This window comes from Amphiura filiformis, chromosome 8 (assembly GCF_039555335.1).
Source record: "Amphiura filiformis chromosome 8, Afil_fr2py, whole genome shotgun sequence".
NCBI lineage: Eukaryota > Metazoa > Echinodermata > Ophiuroidea > Amphilepidida > Amphiuridae > Amphiura > Amphiura filiformis.
The window spans coordinates 38278699-38299226 of record NC_092635.1 but is presented as its reverse complement, the minus strand read 5'-3'; the positions used below and the strand labels follow the sequence as shown (position 1 = coordinate 38299226).

The 20528-nt window shown below is 36.5% G+C and overlaps 1 protein-coding gene across 1 annotated transcript; it reads left to right on the top strand.

Annotated features, from left to right (window-relative positions):
• The first annotated feature begins 85 nt into the window (after positions 1-85).
• Positions 86-17361, top strand: LOC140159515 (tRNA (adenine(37)-N6)-methyltransferase-like). The gene is made up of 5 exons (XM_072183005.1): positions 86-197; positions 9397-9738; positions 10279-10439; positions 14549-15091; positions 16604-17361. The coding sequence occupies exons 2-5, from the start codon at positions 9407-9409 to the stop codon at positions 16834-16836; spliced, it is 1269 nt and encodes a 422-aa protein (XP_072039106.1). The 5' UTR covers positions 86-197; positions 9397-9406; the 3' UTR covers positions 16837-17361.
• Positions 17362-20528: the final 3167 nt, after the last annotated feature.

The window sequence follows — 20528 nt, the reverse complement described above, 5'->3', positions numbered from 1 at the left end:
GTTTTCGTTTAGATGAAAATAGAACATTCTTGAGCGTTGAGAGTTAATAAACCAGGTTTCAAGATGTCAGCTTCCATGATAGAGTGTCCTGGGTGGTTTGTGCAGTAAAATCCTAAAGTTTTACTTGTGGAATTTGTGATAAAGATAAAGCTCTTGTCACTCGGCTTTGTCTGCTGTTCTGTGATGTAACATGCATGGTATGTTCCCAGGTATATTTTGGTATGGAGTTTTAATGACTATATGTAGGTATGTGAGCATTCCTTACCTGAGCATGCGCAATATTCAGCCTCTCTCAGCATAGGGAAATCGCGCACCCGGCGCCATTTTGGAAATTCATTACCGGTAGTAAATTTTACGGCGATGTTTTTGAAAAAAATTTTGGGGGGAATTAGATCGAGTTAAAAAGTTAAAACAGTTCCAAAGCTTACAAGGTCAAGTCAAAAGGTTGAACTTGATCATAACCCGGAAGAGGTCAGATGATTCGCACGTGGTCGCGGCAAATTTTGGCGACTTTCTAGTGGGTTTGAAAGTGACGATTTCGATCTATTTTTTTCGGAAATTACTCTCCAAATATCTAAATAACGGAGTTGAGCGGTAAGTTAAATGGAGCACGCGGTGAATAAAGATAGTTTTTTGTACATAAAAATGTTTGGTTTGATGAGATTGGATGGATGCCTTGCGCAAAAAGTGAGTGAACTGGAGACTTTGTGTAGTACGAATTCGGCTACTTTTGCCAGTGAGTGAACATGTTTAACCCGGCATGGTTTGCGTATACTAATTGAATGCTGTGGATGCTGGGATAGATTCTCACTCTGTGCCGACTATGAGTCGGGGGAAGAAGCAAATTTGGACCTTTTCTATTCCTATCCCATCATGCATAGCGCTATCAGATTTTTGCTATGATAGACGCATGAATGACTGTGCCGTGGGCACATCGGGTATGATGGCCGGGGGGATACAGGCCGTTTTTGGCCATTTTCCTATTTGATTGTCTAAATGTTCAAATTGATGGGGGGCGTAGTCCTATGGCGCCACGTCATGGGGGGTAACTTGAGCAGGAGTGACCGCCATTCTAATGATCAAGTGAACTGGCCCTCGAGTTTCCGCAATGATCTTTGGAATAGGGAGCATGCGCCAGCCAGTGCTCCAAAGGGTGCCTGCTCAAAGACAAAACTTAAGCTGGGGGATGGGGGCGGGGGGTTCATACTTGAGCAGGAGTGACCCCATTCTGATGATCAAGTGAACTGGCCCTCGAGTTTCATAATGATCTTCGGAATAGGGAGCATCGCCAGCCAGTGCTCCAAAGGGTGACTGCTCAAACACAAAACTTAAGCTGGGGGAAGGGGTGGGGGGGTTCATACTTGAGCAGGAGTGACCCCATTCTGATGATCAAGTGAACTGGCCCTCGAGTTTCCGCAATGATCTTCGGAATAGGGAGCATGCGCCAGCCAGTGCTCCAAAGGGTGCCTGCTCAAAGACAAAACTTAAGCTGGGGGAAGGGGGGGTTCATACTTGAGCAGGAGTGACCCCATTCTGATGATCAAGTGAACTGGCCCTCGAGTTTCCGCAATGATCTTCGGAATAGGGAGCATGCGCCAGCCAGTGCTCCAAAGGGTGACTGCTCAAACACAAAACTTAAGCTGGGGGAAGGGGGGGGGGGGGTCATACTTGAGCAGGAGTGACCCCATTCTGATGATCAAGTGAACTGGCCCTCGAGTTTCAGCGATGATCTTCGGAATAGGGAGCATGCGCCAGCCAGTGCTCCAAAGGGTGCCTGCTCAAAGACAAAACTTAAGCTGGGGGATGGGGGGGTTCATACTTGAGCAGGAGTGACCCCATTCTGATGATCAAGTGAACTGGCCCTCGAGTTTCCATAATGATCTTCGGAATAGGGAGCATGCGCCAGCCAGTGCTCCAAAGGGTGCCTGCTCAAAACATTTCCTTGGCGGAGGGGGGGCATCAGCTAGTGCTTATAATAATTAAACATTTTAAAGGGTGCCCCCTCAAACAAATTACCCCCCCCCCTTGTATCAGTGAAAAGGTGTACTCGGGTGGGTAGTATCAAAACCGTGAGTTTTTCAATGACAAAAAAATAATAAGACACTTCAACACAAATTTCATGAATAAGTTTTTCTTTATTTTTGCATATGCTGTTGGCCCTCACTGTGGTTTCCCAGGGACTGCCTTTTGAGGAGAGCGAGAGCAATCGCTCTCTTCTGCTCTCCTTAAATCGGAGCTATGTAATGCTCTCCTGCAAATTCCAAAAGACAGTCCCTGGTTTCCATCCTCTGTCAAAGCTGGAATCTGCATCAGAAAACAGAAATAAAACAAAATGTTACTCATACATGTTCATTTGTATATTAGGGGCTATCATTTTCTGCGGGGCTCCCAAATTTCCAAAAAGTCAGCATCAATAAAATTGCGACCCCCCTATTTTGGCAACAAACTTTTATGACCCCCTCCCCCATCACCCTGATACACTTTACAAGTCATGTACCCCCTGAAGAGGCTAAAATTGTATTCAGTCTTTTTGAATAAGATAAACACACTATTTGTGGTCATCTTGCGACTCCCTACATTTTGGTCATCAAAAATTTTATGCCCCCCCCTATTTTTCTTCCCAAAAAATTATGACCCCCCCCCCTGTATATTTGGGACCCCCCCCCCTTCCAAAGAAAATGATAGGCCCTTATGTTCACATCAATTCAAATTCAATCAATCTAGGATTACATTTACAGTTCAGTACCGGTAAATAGCAAGTGCTTGTTTCTTTAAATTGTGTACTCACAATGCACAGTATAGGCCTATAAGCATTTTAATATGTGCATGCACAAAAAGTTTGTACAGGAAATTGGCTGAAAAATTGAGACATTCAAATTAGCATATCTCCGCAACCACATGTCGTATGACATTCATTTATGCCTCATCGGTTTTCTTTCATTTACCTCTTTAATATGAGATTACTTTGATGAGAATCAAAAAAAGTTCAATTTTTTTTGTATTATACCTACTATATGATGAAAATATGGTCGACATGTTGCCACACGTGGTTGCTGGATATGGATCATGCAGATGCTGCAAGTGCAATGCATGACCATGTGAATGTATGCATGATAAAAGCCATGTTATAACAATTCCATAAGAAATAGAATTGTATTTTTTTTTGGTTTAAAATGTTGTTAGTTTTCACTGCAATCTACCACGCACGGCTGTTCGTCCATAGAAACTAGGTTTCTACGCACGCACTAGTCAGCGGTGTTTTGCCGCGCAATTCGAAATCAAAAAATGAAATTCTCCGACATGGCGGGAATTTCACCTGGGGCTATAAAAAATGTTTTTGTGTCTTTACCGCTGATTCTTTTGATAAAATAATTCACAAATCCATGTACAAATTGGAAAATAATGAATTTAAAGCTAAAATCTAAAATAATTTTGTAATTATCTGTGATTTCCTACAACGTATTTTTCTTGATTTTTTAATGTTTTGAGGTAAAAATACCACAATTTAACATGAAAAAAGTACATTTTTGAGTAAAATGCTGCTATATAGGTTATGTTTATTCAAAAAAACATCCAGTGCTTTTTCAAAATCCATTTACTATCAAAATTCAAATGCAAGATTATCAGATTTTTTTTAAGGAAGTGTCAAAAATCCGTGATTTTCATCCATGAATTATCACACATTTTTGGTCATAGATCCTATAGGTGTAGGCCTACGTAGACTACCGGTACTATAAATATGCTACCGCAAAGAATTACCATAGAATATATTGTCATGAAAAATTAATAGTAGGCCTACATTTTAGTCAAATATAATGATTTTAATATTATATGGGTCTAAAACATCGCTCACGTCCATGCCCGGCCCCGACCACTGCAGATGATGCTCGCGCGGTCCCAGCCCATGGTCGTCTGGCCATGGTCAGCGCGACGCGGCGACGATAGGCCTACTTTCAGGCAAAAATGATAGCAATAAGGCTATAATAATAATAATAATAATAATAATAATAATAATAATAACACTAATAATAATAATAATAATAATAATAATAATAATAATAATAATAATAAATGTAATAACAATAGGATTTTCAATTACATACCGGTACAACAATAATAATGATGATGGGGATGATGATAATAATTAATAAACAATTATTCCCCCGTTTTCTAATTTTTTGTTTTCTACTTATAAATCTGCTTAGGCTTATTAGTATATATAGGAACGAAGTGCTATTGTTTTTGAAAGAATAATATTTCAACAAAATCAATAGAAAATAAAAGTCAATTATTTATTTTTAAATAAACCAAGTTCTTGAAGAGTAAATATTTCCCGTTTTTTTTCACGCATTGCTTAAAATGACTCGACTAAACTTGATGAAATTGTATAATAGCATTATTACTAGGCCTAGTGCCTAAAATTTGCTTATGATGATAAACAAATAAAACACGATATAATAAAAAGAAAAAGAAGGAAACGAAGTTCTATTCAACATCAACGGGGTTCGACCTATGATCGATATTATAATTATATCAACATCTGTAGGCCTACATTTTCATGAATGACGACATGCAGCATATAACTTCCCCCACCTTGAATAACCATTAGGCCCACTTAAAAGCATTAATGTCTATGTTTAAAGTCACCTCAACCCGGGGAGGGAAGGATGGTACTAGCTCTAAAAAGGGGGATGCCTTCAGTAAGACCCATATACATACATATATATTAGGCCTGTGCAAGTATTGCATAAAATAAACTCCAAACATATGGACCAGCCATACATGTATAGTTGGCTTAAAATAGGCCTAATTAATGACCCATGCATTCTCATGATAAGAATATCAGAGTTATCGACACATGGTCAATATAGCCATTGGATTTGTACGAACAAACCACAAACATCCACATAGTAACATAATAAAAATAATAGTAAGAGGTGAAAAATGCAACACAACCGGCGGCATATAGGGCCTATATGTAGGCCTATACCTACCCTTTTTCTACCCCTACCCTCAACCTCAAGTGCATGCTCATGCAAACCAAAGTCTACTATTGGCCTAGAGAGGCCTAAAGAGCAAAATGACAGTTGACTCATCATATAAATTCATAGCCTATTGGATTTTCTCATCCTTTTTCAAAAAAAGTATTATAGGCCTCGGCCTAAACGAGCAGGGAGGGCAAATGTCGCAAGCAGCGACAACATCTGCAACGGGCGGGTTGGGTGAAAGCTTTTTATCATAAGCCTACCTTATGTTTTCAATGATTTTTTGTAATGAAGTATCAACATGATCAAAAACGGAATAAAGTAAAATACAGGCATGAGACTGCACAAAACTGAAAATGCGCGTGAAATTGGGGAAAAGTACCAAAAAAACAGGCTGAAATTAAACTGATACCTATATGGTAAAGGTCTCCACTCACTAAATATATAGTGTGTGGATCCACTCTTCTACGGACTTGGCTACTATTACTAAGCATGTCGGGAAGGATATGGCGGTATGCTGACCTGGGTCAATATGTTCTGAGCAGATGAGGTCCGACCAATTGCCTACGACCTTGTGTGCGATCATGTGTAACAGGCAATTCCCGATAATAATAGACGTTCCCTGTGCATATTTACATTGAAATTTAAACAGCTGGCCGAAGAAGGAAACCTACATGTTTTCTATACTTCACTTGACCCAAATATATGATTTTTTATGGTGATAAGACAATCGCACATGGAATTTTAGAGGGATTTTGATAGCAGTTCCATTAAAAAAAGCTGCTATCATAATGAGACTAAGATCTAGAAACACCCCGAAATGCCGTTTTGGGGAATTTTGCTAGCTGAATCTTTTTGATGAAAGTCAATCTTTGACAAGATGTAACTTTGCTACGGAAAGTGCTATGAAAAAAAGGTTTTCAGTTTTGGCTTTGTTTACTCAAGGGCTTTAATTTGATATATAAAACGATGCAGTTTGATGGCAAATTTGAATTCACCTAGCATACCTAATTTAAAGTACAAAGTAATTTTTGTACAATGTACAGTTGTACTGTTCATTTAATATTCAAATGCTGCGAAAATTAAGTTGCGCGAAAATTAAAAAACATGAAATATAATGAATAATGACCAAAACTTAAGAAAACTGAGGTAATTGTTACACATGAAACAGTTTTATCACTCATTTCAATATTATTTTCTCCAGTGGGCATTGGCATATTATTGGTCAAATCAATCATAACGCAACAATTTTCATGCCACAAAAATTTTCACGGGCAAAAAATACATTAATTTGGTACGAAAATGTTGCTGCGAAAAAAGTTAAAATTCATAAGCGAAAGTATTTTACTTATTCTTTGTTATCATCACAAAGTTACTTCATCTGTAAAGAAACAAATCAAAAGAAACATCAAATATTAACATTTTAATACTGTAAATGTCACTAAAAAACTATAATCCACAACTTTTTCCTACAGAAAACTGTGTTAAATTGACCAAGACATAAATTGTTGTATCTCTGGAACCCAATGACGTACATTAAGGTTACGGAGGGTGAAAATTCCACTCAACTTGTCTTTTGTTTTTTAATTTTTATTTATGAAGTATATGTATATATTAAACATCTCAGAGATGTAGATTGAAAAAATTGTATCAACAAAGTATTTTTTAAATTATTTTTGTGTATCAATATTTGCTCTAGATATCCCACAGCAATAATTCTTTTTTAAAGACAGTTCTTGTTTTAAGGGGACACTACACTAAATCCTTCCGCATTTGGTGTAATTCATGGAAGAAAGAGAAGGTGTGAGGGCTATCATTTTTTTCTTTGGAAGGGGGAATCCCAAATCTACATGGGGGGCCCGTGGGTTAGATTTTAAAAGGTATGCCAACATTTCCTGTCATCCTCCCCTGGCCCTGCTCTCGGCCAGCCTAACTTTGCCAATGTGGAAACTTTAAATGGCCTAGATATTATGATGCAGATTTGAATGTTTCTGTAGTGTTTCCTAAGCCTTATAAAGATGCACTGTAAATGTTTACCAAAAACTGCTCCCCCCTCCCCCATTCTACCCTCCCTCAGGACTCATAATTATTATGCACCTAGTTACTTTATTGTATTTTCACATGTATTTCAATGGGACATTTATTTAGTGATGTGCCCCCTTATAGTGATTATTATTCCAGTGCATGAACTGGCAACCCTATCATTTTCATTTGATTGCTAAAATCACTGAAGCATATGCACAGTGGAGCATGAGTATTCAACCAGCACTATACTAGACAAAATCAATAAAATAAGTACTATCACCTTGGCCCTGGCAACACTAACTAGCATTGTAAACAAGTTAGCACATGGTTTGAACATGATAATAGATAGTGTGGAAGTTTTGGCAGAAATTTGTCAATTTCTGCAAGTTTTGTGAAAATCAATTGATACTTCCCATGCAGTAAGGATTATCAGTAGTAATACAGGAGCACTGCACCTGGAATATTATGGGATTGTGAATTGATACTGTGAAATAGCAGAAAATGTGAGTACTTGAAACTAAATGTGTGGATATCTCAGAACTCCATTTTGGACCATTTGGCCTGATATGCTGAGATGAAATAAATTATTTTTAATGTTTCCCGTAGCTGATGCATAAAATTTTGATATGCATGTGTTAGCTGATACTTCAAAGAAATAATGTAGGGAATAATTGTGTCAATATATTGGCACACTAAATTAATATTGTTGTTGCAAAAAAGACCACATTTACCCCATCATTTTCATTGACATTCTGTGAACATGTAAGCTTACTGTTTTAAATCAGGAGGACCTATCGAAAGAATAAATAGGTACATTATTTCATTGGTTTGTTTGTAACACATATGCGAAATCGCAATGAAATCTTACCCTCTCCCCATATTTTCCTGGCCCCTTTCCAAAAAAAAACCTCATGCTCATGAAATTGAACACAAATTGAAACACTTACAAAGTACATTTGTGTATGAGCTATGACGTTAAAAGTATTACAATAATAATCATTAGAGTGTCAACTTTAAGATGAAGTATGATTTGTAGGCCTGCCATGTTTATTTTTTGAAAAACAAAATATTTTAGGTTGCTACGTGCAGCCAATTTGCCTACACAAAAGTTCAAAATCCTGTATAACCTTAACAACTTCATTTAAAAACCATATTTTAAGTTTTAATGAGATCTTTAAAATCAGCCTATTTTCAATCAATTCTAAAGGACTTTATTTTTTTGTCTAGTTGTCTAAATATTTAAATCGGTGATTGGATTGCCATGTTGTATTTTTGCTACTGAATGTCAACAGGACATCCAGCTGTGTGTTTCACTCACCTCCTATTTTCCTCCTGCAGCTCCTACATGTATTTCCTTACTCAAGAACTCTAGCTTCGAATTTGCACATGATAGTTACGCATTCGATGCTAGAGTACATTACTATGGTTTTTCGGTCGGACAGCGGTGCAATTTTTTACACCGGAGGTTATTTATTCTGTTAATATTGAAATTTGGATGAACGTTATTTCAATGAGTCAACTGTATCTTTTGAGCAAGATTTGCGTATTTTGGACAGTCTAAAATTTTGCTGAAGTGTAATTTTAGCAACATTTTTGATGCAATCGCCTGTCGTGATCGGCTGTGTTTACTTCTGAACTTCCATTGCTTTACACGGTGTCATGCTTCAGCGAATCCGACTAGATTTTGAATGCAATGGTCTCTAGCCTAGAATGTGAAGCTATCGGTGAGCAAATTCTTGGCTAGAGTTCTCGAGCAAGTATTTCCATTCTCTGTGTCCTGGATATGATGTCCAACTTCCAAGCATAAAACATGGCACCCTGGTAAAATTGATGGCAAAAAGGATGTCTTAAACCTCCATCTACATGTACTACCAGGCTTTATTTTAATTCCTAAAATTCCTAATTCCTCCTTTTTCTATTTCTGGCTTATCCACACTGTCTGATTTGCTCACTAGCAATTCTCTTTTTCATGTTCATAAGCATAAATTTAGTTGAGCCATTATCAGCTATGTTCTATCCATATAATTCATGTGTGTTGATTGATCGTGTATAAGCTTTTGTATGCAAGATGACATACAATCGCTGACGCTTGTGTGGCCCCACCTGGAATATGCCAACTGTGTCTGGAGCCTGGTGTTACAGTGTGTTATTTTAGGAAATGCATCTAGGCACGCCACAGTTGGAAAGGTCCAAAGAAGAGCCACCAAATAAGTCCAAGAGTTGAAGGAGTTTTCATATCCAGAATGGCTCAGAATGCTGAATTTGCTTGAGGTAACTTTGAAAGATAAATGTGCTATTTTAATGTTCCATTTCACTAATTGAAAGGGAATTTATAATGTAGCAAATTTTATAATTTCACTTTTGACATTGTGATTTGAATTTTCAGATCTTTTTAGATGCTTCCATCGGTTTTGAAAAAGAAATTACTTCAGCTTGCCATGGCATGCCATCAAGGGGCACCAATTCAGTACTTGAGTGAATCTACCAATCCAGCTGCAAGTCTGACAAATCAGGAGAAACAAGCTGACCTACTACCTGTTAATGAGCATGATCATCTGAAATCAGTCACTCCAATTGGTTTCATTAAATCATGTTTCAAGAGTAAAAATGGCACCCCAAGGCAGCCATCAGTGTGTACTTACTCAAGGGCCAAACTTCAGATACTCAAATCTGCATTTGTGTGTCCTGATCATTCATTGGAGGGGTTAGAACAATTTTCCCATGTATGGTAAGTTGAATGGCTTTAAAATTGTATGCTAAATGCTGATGGTAACAAATCTTCAATCCATCAAAATGATGGTATCATGATACTTACAGGGGTAGCGTTTTAAGGGGTCTTGGGGTCCAGGACTCCTTGATTTGGCAGGTCCCCGTGATTTGGACCCCTTAATTTTGTACTTCTGATGTAGAATTAGATGCCTGGACCCCTTTATTTGCCAATTTGGACCCCTGGACTCAGCAGGTCACCGCTAACCCTGGATACTTACATGTATCATGCATCCTCAGCAAAACACATTGAAATTTGCCTACAACTCAAGATATGTTTTACATGACCTGACAATGTAGTGAAATTTTGTATTTTTGTATTAAAATGTTAAATATTTAAGTTGTAGTTCTTGTATTACTATTATCTATAAGTAAAATTGCAGAGATTTAAACAGAATTTAATTTTTTGATGTGTTTAAACAAATATTCATACAATTTATGTACTTTTTATGATCAAATATAAGTGCACTAGTGCAGGTAATTGTGTTTTTTTCCTGTGCAGGGTAATGTTTTTATTTCACAAGAATGGAGCTGAATCATTTACAAAGGCCAAAGTGAAACCTCCCAGGTTGAATGGTGCCAAGGTTGGTGTGTTTGCAACTCGTAGTCCACATAGACCAAATCCAATCGGATTGACTTTGGCAAAATTAGACAAAGTACAAGGTAACTATGTAAAAATCACAGACTGTAACAGTCACACAATCAGGGCTGGATTTACCTTTTTGGGGGCCCTGGGCCAGGCCATAATTTGGAGGCCCCAAAACTCACCATGAGAAAGGTCATGTGCATTAAAGTGGGCAAGTTTTGGTGTATGTATAACATTAACAGTTGCGCGGAAGTATTAAAATTTAGAGGGAGACAAGCATGTTTTGTTCTGATTTTACTGGGACATTTGCAGGTAAAGCACACGAAAAAATTTAAATTTCACATTATTTTAGCCCAAAGTGAAAGTGAATTTTGCAAACTAAAGAAGCAATGTGTGTGAAGTGTGCAACCATATTTTGCCATTTGGCCCAAACCATAGTGCTTTTTGGCTAAAAAGGAAGAAGACCAGGGCCCGAGCCATCTGGCCCAATGGTCAGGGTCCGCATTAAGAAAATTTATTTGTGTAGCAAAAATGCTCACCAAATTTGGGAGCGAATGCTTATGAATGGTACAAAATTGCTACACATTGCAAAATTGTATAGCAAATGATGAAAATTGTGTAGCATTTTTCTACTGCTACGCACTTATTGCAGACACTGCCAATGGTAAATCCAGCCATACACAATGTAATAGTTACAGACTGTAAAATATGGTGTGTGATATTTGACTATAATAAAATCCGAAATGAAGATTTTAAAATTAGATCCCAAACTTTACATTAAAGGTTTTTTGGGACCATAGTTTTGTGGTTTTTTGATTTTTTTCAATATGATTACCCAATGATGATTTTTATTCATAGTTGATCAATGTTTTGTTTTCAAGCGCTTGCATCTTTTAAGTTGAACTCTTGTTTTATGGCCAGTTTGAATTACTTTTGATTTGTAAATGTTTATAATGTATGCAATGTATGCATGTTTTCATAGTATTATATTGTTGTTGTGTTAGTTTGTGTATGAGAGCTAACTTACTCATGCACAAGTCTTTTTCTGACAGAAATTGATCTGGTATAGGCTTGAAACAATGCTGTTGTTGTGAAAAGTTTTAGTTTATTTTGGCTGATTTTTTTCACAATTTTTTTGCATTTTTTTGCACAAACAGCACATAGATCAACTGTAGATTGTGATGACACATTTGAAATCAGTGTGAAATTTGTCAAGGGGGGTGTTATTAAGAAATTGAGTGGACACTTCACAGGCTATAGGAAAATGCACATTAGGGGATGGGGTAGGCCTATATAAAGTTATAAACACAAGCGCTAAGTATTGATGTTTGTTGACATTTCTTTTAAAAGTCACAGAGAATACCCTGAAGTCACACACAAAGAGAAAAACACACGCAAGTTCTCAAATTTATAGATTTTGTATTTTTATTTGCGAGGCAAAAGACTTTTTTTTATTATAAGTTAATCCTCCAAGACTTGGCCCCTTCAACACTGTTTGATTGAGCATTTGAATACTAAGAGAAGAAAAGAACAATGTTGTTTCAATGTTTTCCTTACTGAAAAAAATATCTATTGTGATTTTTTTTAAATACCTTTTTTAATCTGCAGGTTGAAAGGGGATCATAAATATTCTTGACTATGAAGAATTATGATATTTTTTTGTGTGTGTGTCAGAGGGACCCACTGTAAATTACCATTCCAATTTGCAGCATTTTTTTTTTCATTTCAAGACATGGATTTAAAAAAAAAAAAATTTCACATTTAACTTTTTAGACCTGCTACAGGAAACAAACATGTTGTTTTTGGCCTTAGGCATAAAATATGTTCATGAGCACACAATAAATCCTGGACCAGCCAAGAGAGCACAAAGAATTCAACAGACAATACAATGTTATAGCAATTGGATTTTTTCCATCTGAATTATATTTAGGCCTATTATTTCAATAATGATCATAAAATTGTATTTCCATCAAATTATATTTCCACGCTATATTAAAATTGATCATGATTTGGTTGATAATATATTTTACATTTGTTCGAATGGTCATTTTAGAAGTAGTACATGTAGTTTGATCTGTCCTTAGTGTTGTAGTTTCACTTTAAAATATTTCTTTCAACATTTGGCTTCACTCAAGTGTTACCAGGTGTGGCACTTTATAGTTCGGGGTGGGGGCACTCCCATATATTGACATCGTCATGTGCCCAGGAAAAGACCCGTTATTTTTGGCAAATCCTACACCCAACGACCCCGTTTTTTTTCAGTAGCCTACACTAAATGACCCCCTTTTTTGAACAATTAGTCCTCAAAATTGAAATTTCGGCGTGCAAGCGTGCATTTTGAAAAAAATTAATGAGTTTTGTCTAGCTATTTTGTACTGTAAAATTGGGTAAAAAGCTATTTTTGATTGTTAATGATGTGAAATTTTGGGCGCTCCCATACAAAATCGCCCCATTTTTGACATTGCCAACACCGAATGACACCCTTTTTTATGAAAATTTCTACACTGATAGACCCCTAGTTTCGTACGCTGATGGCCACTTTTATATTCGAGTGCCCCTCCCCGGCACTGTTGTTGGTGTGGTGTTTTTTTTGAAGGGATGTGCTTTTTAGGTTAAAATTTAAAAATTTTTATTTTAAGAAATTTATGTTGCTCTTAATTTTGATACACCTTGTGTATAACTATTTTGTTACACCCTGTTTTTTTCTGATTGATTTTTGTCATTGATTTTTAGCTTTCTACATGTACTGCTCACCTGTTTTATTCTTCATTTCTTTTGTTACATTGGGCATTAATTCTTATGCATGCAGTGTTCATTGAAGCATGATTGAAGTCTGTAAGATTTTTTTGAGTTCAATCAGTAAAGTGCTCTGCTAGCAAGACTAAATGATTGTGTGAGGCTATGAGTTTGAGCCCCACCTACAGTGGCTATTCTTTCTCATGGAAAAATTGAGCTGGCTTGAAATACCCCTTGGCAAGGAACTTACTGGCAATTGCCCAAGTATACCTACATGTATACTGGCTGCAATGGCTATATTATATGCAGGCTAAATTGGGTTTACGCATGTATATTTTTGTAGAGTTCTGAATGTTGCTGATTATAAGGTGTGTTAGACCAAAGTGTTCAACGACTTCCTGTAAAGCGCAAGGATATTGTATAAATGTGCTATATCTGCAGCTTTTTTCCTGTCAGTAGTTATTAAAAGTGGCAATCTGCAGAACAGGTTTATCATCAGTCATCATTTATTTTCCTCATTAAAGTTATTCGAGAAGTCTAGCTTCGAATTTGCTCACTGATAGCTTCACATGCGAGGCTAGAGTCCATTGCTATCAAAATCTAGTAGAAATGAAAGCATGACACTAGGTGTTAATCATTTGAAGTTAAGAAGTAAACAAAGCCAATCACGATGAAAGATGTTGCTAAAATTGTACTTCAACTCAATTTTAGATTGTTCAAAATAGACAACATTTGCCTTTAAAGATATAATTGATTCATCTTAATAACTATACTCCAAATTTAAACGTCAACAGAATATTTAACATGCTTTGCAAAACACTCTACCAGTGGACTCTAGCTTCGAATATTGCGTGCAAATACAAAGCTAGAGTTCTCGAGAAACCAAGTTTATTTGAAACATCACATTAAGGAGGTACTACACCCCTGCCCAATTTTGTGCCTATTTTTGCATTTTTCTCAAAAATTATAGCGCATTGGTATATGTGATATGGATATGTATATTATAGGGGCAAGGACTACAACTACTGCACTGGAAGTTTTATTTCAGCACAGACAACAGTTGTGGAGTTACAGTCAAAAATGAGGGAAAACCAATAGTTGATCAATAAATCAATAACTACTTGCCTTGAGTTGCTGAATTTTCAATGCAGTAGTTGTAGTCTTTGCCCCTATAACTTACATATCTTACCTGTAACCAATGCGCTATAATTTTTGAGAAAAATGCAAAAATAGGCACAAAATTGGCTAGGGGTGTAGTACCCCCTTAACATGTCCATTATATTGGATATTATTTGTGTTGTGGGAACTTTGTCATCCAAGTCAAGCCCTTGTATCCAAGTTGAAATCCATCATCCTAAAATTAATAAACATTTGCACTTTTCATCAAAATTTCACCCCTGCTACATGAATATTTGTGTGATTTTGTTGAATCAAACATTACTACTTTCAGGAGGAACTTTACATCTGTCTGGTGTTGACATCATCGATGGCACCCCAGTGTTGGACATCAAGCCGTATGTTCCAGCCTATGACAATCCAGAAAATGTGTTGAATCCTGACAAGAAAATATTTAGATATCGATCCAATCTGGGTGAAGATTTGACTGGAGGTAAAGATATAGAAAGCCATGTAGAGACAGAGCAAGGTGATGTAAGTAAAGCTGACATGCACACGTCTACAGACTGTTCAGTGGAAGAAGACAAAATTGGGAGAACTAAAGCTGATTGTAAAGATATTTCCCATAAGTTTGACAATCGTGGTGCCAGTCCAGGGGCAATAAGCAATGAATTATCAACATCTCCTGCTGGGAACACTAGTCATCAACCCCAAGATTCCAGTCAGTCATTAAACAGTGGAGAAGAAAAAGATAGAAGCGAAGTTGAAGTGAAGGTAGCAGACTGGATACAGAACCCGCCGATATGTAAACTGAAGGTTCAGTTCACAGAAAAAGCAGAGAGGCAGTTGGCGGCTTTTCGACCAGTATCAAGTGAAGGTATGATTGAGAGAAGGTAGCAATGATAGATTGTTTGTCTTTTTGCATTCTATAAATAAATAAATAAAATAAATGTCAGGGCTTATCAGATTGTTCAAAGCGCTTTTAATTTTTTTCCGCCCTTACTAGAATATACCTGGGACTGCTACAAATATGCAACTGCGTTATTTACGACGTAAAGCACATATTTTGGCTCCAAATCTGTTTTTTGACATAGGGAGGGGGAATCTATAAATAATAAAAAATGATTTTATGGTTACTTCAGAATCTATTAAAGACAGAGAAATGTGTGCAAAACCAATGTGTTTTGGAGCTTTAGATTATGGATACAAAATATTTGGTGATTTTTTTCCAATTTTCATTAATCATTGCAATCATGAATGATTACATCACTTGCTGTTAGGTCCAGGGACTCTCTAAGTCCACAAAAAAGAAAAGAAAAATCGTGAAAGAAAAAAAGAAGATTTTTGAGTTTTGGGCGAGAAAGCGCATATTTTGGCATTTTTGGACAAGGTGCATATTTTGGTCTCAAATTGCGTATTCCTAGCAGACCTAGATGTATCACACCATGCATGTGGCTGCCAACAGTGACCGTGTCGGTGTATGTCAACCCCTAACAGCTCCCTATTGTACACCTGGTTGGAATGAATTCAAGCAAAAGGATTAAACTTATCTATGGAAATGCAACAATTAATATTGCTTTAAAAGTTTCAAATGAATTTGATAAATTTAAAGTCTGCAAAATATGTTTTCTTTCATTTTCAAATGACTAGTTTTGTATGCATATTGTCACAATGGGCTACAAAGTATTTCAGTTGAAATCCACATACACCCCATGGAAGACATGACCCTTATATCTCCCACACAGGGAGAGCGTGGCGCAATGGTTAGGGTACTTGCCTTTAGTGCATGAGGTCGCGGGTTCAATTCGCGGCAGTGGCCATTTGCTGGGATATTGACTTGGGAAAAAAAGTCTGAAATTAATTGGCAACCTCTGTAGATTAAATTCAGACTTCCGCTCTCCCCCATGGTTCATTTAGAATTGGGTAAATGAATCGTGAAAGTACTCCGTCCTTCGAAGGGGACGTTAAGATGTCGGTCCCATGTGCAGAGACCCATATACCTGTATCTCACAGCCAGTTTCGAAAAGAGTAGGGTGTTAACCCCTGACTGTTCCCAACCCATCCCGGTGTTCAAATGGACCCCAATGGAAATAAGCTTGAATAGAGGCTTTCTTGGGTTATCCAGGGTTGTCAAACCCAGAACAAATCAAATCAATCAAAATCACAGGGAGTGCAAATTTTGAATGGGGTTCCGTGAATGGGTGACTCCATTTGAAATCTAAACTCTCTGTGTGGGAGATTAACGTCATGTCTTCCATATACGTGTAGGAGGTGTATGAATTTCAACTGCAATACCCAAATTCATATCTTATGTATATTTAGGGGGTTCATTTTCCGGCGCGGGATAATTACTTTTTCATATTATTATTTGTTTTTATTCCACACACAGAAACCAATCCAGACTACACGTTAGAGTTCTTCAAAAATGCGCAAGAAGCGAGACAAGCCATCTGCGAAATACTCCAAGCTGATCCACGATCAACGTACAGACGTGAGAAGTGCTCTGACAGACTCTACTTCTTTGCTGTAGATACGGTTCATGTGACGTGCTGGTTTGATGATGATGTAGCCGAGGTGATTCGTATACAGCCTCTCTGTCAAGCAGATATACCGGGTAGCTAATGCATCGTAAGAATCAGGTCTTGTGTTAATACAGGAGTTTTTACACTCCTGTTGATGAATTAGTCAGAATGGCAAATGAATGAACACAACATGTCATTTTAGATGCACACATAATTGCATAAGTTGTCATGGATGCGTGGTAGGAAAGCATCTGTTCGTCATGCTGTGGTCATTCATTTGCCATTCTGTCTCTAGTGCCTTATTGTAGGCCCATTCCAAGCCTTCTGACACAACACAAAGCTTGTGTCTATAGGCTTGGCATGGGTTTAGGCACTCCACAAATCTTTGAAATTGCCACTTCCTTTCATTATATCTAAGCTAGAATTTTAATTTGGCAAAATCAATTGGCTATAAAAAATCACTGTGCATCAAAATTCTACCACTGTCTCTGAAGAAGTCCTCAGACATGGTTTCACAAAAGCTCTGGGATATCCAGTACAGCCTACTTTAAAAAGACCTTAGAAGAAATGACTTGTCCCACAGGTAAGAAGCAACTTTGAGCTGTGTGGAACCCTGTTCATGTTGTTATATGGCCCATTTCACGGTTAGGCGCCACTTTTTGATTTTCAACGTATCTGGCCTGGTGTGTAAAAAATAATGGGGTTACAGAATTGACTGTTGGTGATTTTTCATTGTCTCTGTATAGCCTACCTCCACTAGCTTAATCGGCCTTTCTGCTTTTATCTTTCAGGGCGCAGGGGTCAGAAGTGGTCAAAAACCACATTTTACTAGCAACCTAAAACAGACATTTATTTTCCAATGCTGCCACTTTTAACTATGTTGAGCCTACCAGCTGCTTTTTGTTGTTTTTATGTAATGAACAAGTTGCACTATACAGCCATACATGAACAAAGTAGTAGTTGTCAGTTAAACTAGCATGAGAACCATTTAAATTTCTGAATTCGGATGTGACATTTTCCGTTCACATCTATGTACCTTATTCAATGTGGAATAGATCGACTAATACTTTACATGAATGGCAAACTAGTGTGTTTTAGTAAAGTTCAGAGTCTTGTTACTATTTGTTGAACAAATTACACTTGTTGCTCTAAATACGTAGATACAGCGATATTTTGAATTTTTGCCAACAAATTCCGTTCACAATTTTGTCACATCCGATTAATTTTCCAAATAGTATAATTTATTAACAAATAAGTGGCAGAATTTGTTCTCCTTGATTTTTAAAAATCTCCTGCTATGAGCTATCTAATGACACCATTTAATGAAAACTCCTTCATCAACTTAGCTTGCAGATGTCATTTCAAAGTTTCCGTTCACATGTGTCACATCCATGGTACCTGTCACATCCAAAATAGTTTCTTCAAAGAACTAAGACAGGTATGGGACTAGGATGCCAGTTTGAAGTTATTTCATTACAAGTTTGTGGGGGGTCAAAAGGCACAATAAGTTTTTAATTCAGCATGCCTTCTTTAATTGTGACAGGAGATTCAAAAAGCTTCAATTTCCGTTCACATGTCACATCCTCAAAATTAGTAGTTTTTAGGCCAAAATACTTAAACAACATGATATTTGACTTTCTAAAATAGGTTTATTATTTCATACATGTCACATATGATTATTTCATGGCTTTGTTGTTGTCTTTTAGGGGACAGTTTTGTATACAATTTACAGAAGCGGATGTGACATTTTCAATTGTGAACGGAATATTTCAGTATTATAAACATTTTGCTTGGCAAAAATATAAATGGTCAGGAAAAACATTTTAGCATTGCCCAATTCAATAGAATCTATCAAAATATATGTGTTAGAAGTGCTTTAAAGCTTATATTTTGACAAGCAAACTGTTTATAATAATGAAATATTCTGTTCACAATTAAAAATGTCACATCCACCTCTATAAATTGTAAACAATGTTTTAAAATGAACACTAACACAGGTTAATATGTTTCAATATATCCCATTTAATTTACTGAGTGTGTGAAAACTCTTTGAATCATTATTTTCTGAAACATACTGTGCTTTACAATGTGTGGTTTCCGTTCACATTGACATCTGTCACATCCAAAATTGCACAAACATAAGAATCTTGAATTTGACCTGTGCTTTCAAACTGGCTGATATTATTTGTGAACATTACCCATATTATGACCATCAAAGCTGTGAAATATCAGAGTCATTCATTGATTATTAAAATTGTTGAGTAAACCTTTTCATGTCAATTTCCTTTTTACCACAAAAATTACATGTAAGTGGCCATAAATTTGTCATTACACAACAAAATTTGCCCAAATTTGGTCAGAAGAGAGCCTATGACATACTTGTTTATTTTAAATATCTATTATATGTATTGGACAGTAAAAGTATAAATATTCACTACTCAATATTTATCAAATTTGTTAAAAAATTACATGACATGAGATAATAAATTATAATTTTCTTCAAGAAGTAGAGAGATTTAAGCTGGGAAATGATATTTTTATGAAAATCTGGTCTTATGTGGAAAGAAAACCCCAATTAAATGAAATTTAATCCATTTTGAAAATTTCAAGTTTTTTTCACCAAAAGTGGCGCCTAACCGTGAAATGGGCCATATACATACCCATTTTGCTAAATCAGGCGCTACTTTGTTCATGAAATATCTGGCTTGTTTTCCTTAGTATACAGATAGTTTGTCATTAGACAAAGGTTCAAGCAAAGTAGCTCTGGTTACAAACAAGAAAGTGCTCAATGTGAACCAGGATATGTGAATATAACCCCTTTTATGTGTATTGTTACACATGATTACAACAAAGTTGTATCAGCAGTATATCTGCCACATTGACTATATTTTAACTCCAAATGATCTTATCAGCAATGAACCAAATAATGAGAGGTACTGCAAGTAGCCATAGACTTTTTATCTTGTTCAAATTAACAGTTATAAGTAACATAAAGCAGCTATTATGGTTACAACTTTGTCGTAGTATAGAAAAAATATTTAATTTAAAAGTGTACATCGTGGAACATTCAACTATGCTTGCTACTCCTTGACTAATCATGCTAATAACGAGCGTACAACGCTACTCTACGCTTCCATATTAGCAAGGTTATCTGCGTACAACAGCTTACTACACACAGACACACAAAGAGTATGTTCCACGATGTACACAAATTAAATAATTTTCTATAATAAGATGGTATTAATGTTTCAGGCTTTGACTGTTGAAGTAAAAAAGGGTGACCACTCTCCTAAAAGCAATCATAAGTTTCCTCATGTGCCACAATTGGGTTGAAAATGGTATAGCTAGAGCCTGTAAAATTTAGAACGCAATGGTCAATTTAAATTTTCTTCCTGTGACAGCTCTCTTACATGTAAATATGCTGCTCACTTGTAAGTTCAAAAAAAGCCTGTTGTTTATACACACAACATGAATACTCAGCGAAATGCTCCCTGGGTTGCTGTGATATAGACCACCAACTGCATCTTTACATGTAGTGTATCATGCACTGTAATTGTTATAACCTTACACTTGTTTCTGCCAGAGGAAGGAAAAAGTGACATTTTGGGTAAAATTGTCTCTTTGATGGATTCTGAAAGAATTATACACTTTTGAGGGGGAAATTTTAACTTTTATCTAATAATCTTGCCTATATTGCACAATATATTAAAAATTCTATCAGAATTAGATTGGCAATTCTTGAGAAATAATAGCTGAAAAGAGGGGAAATTTTGTTAAGTCATAACTATTAAA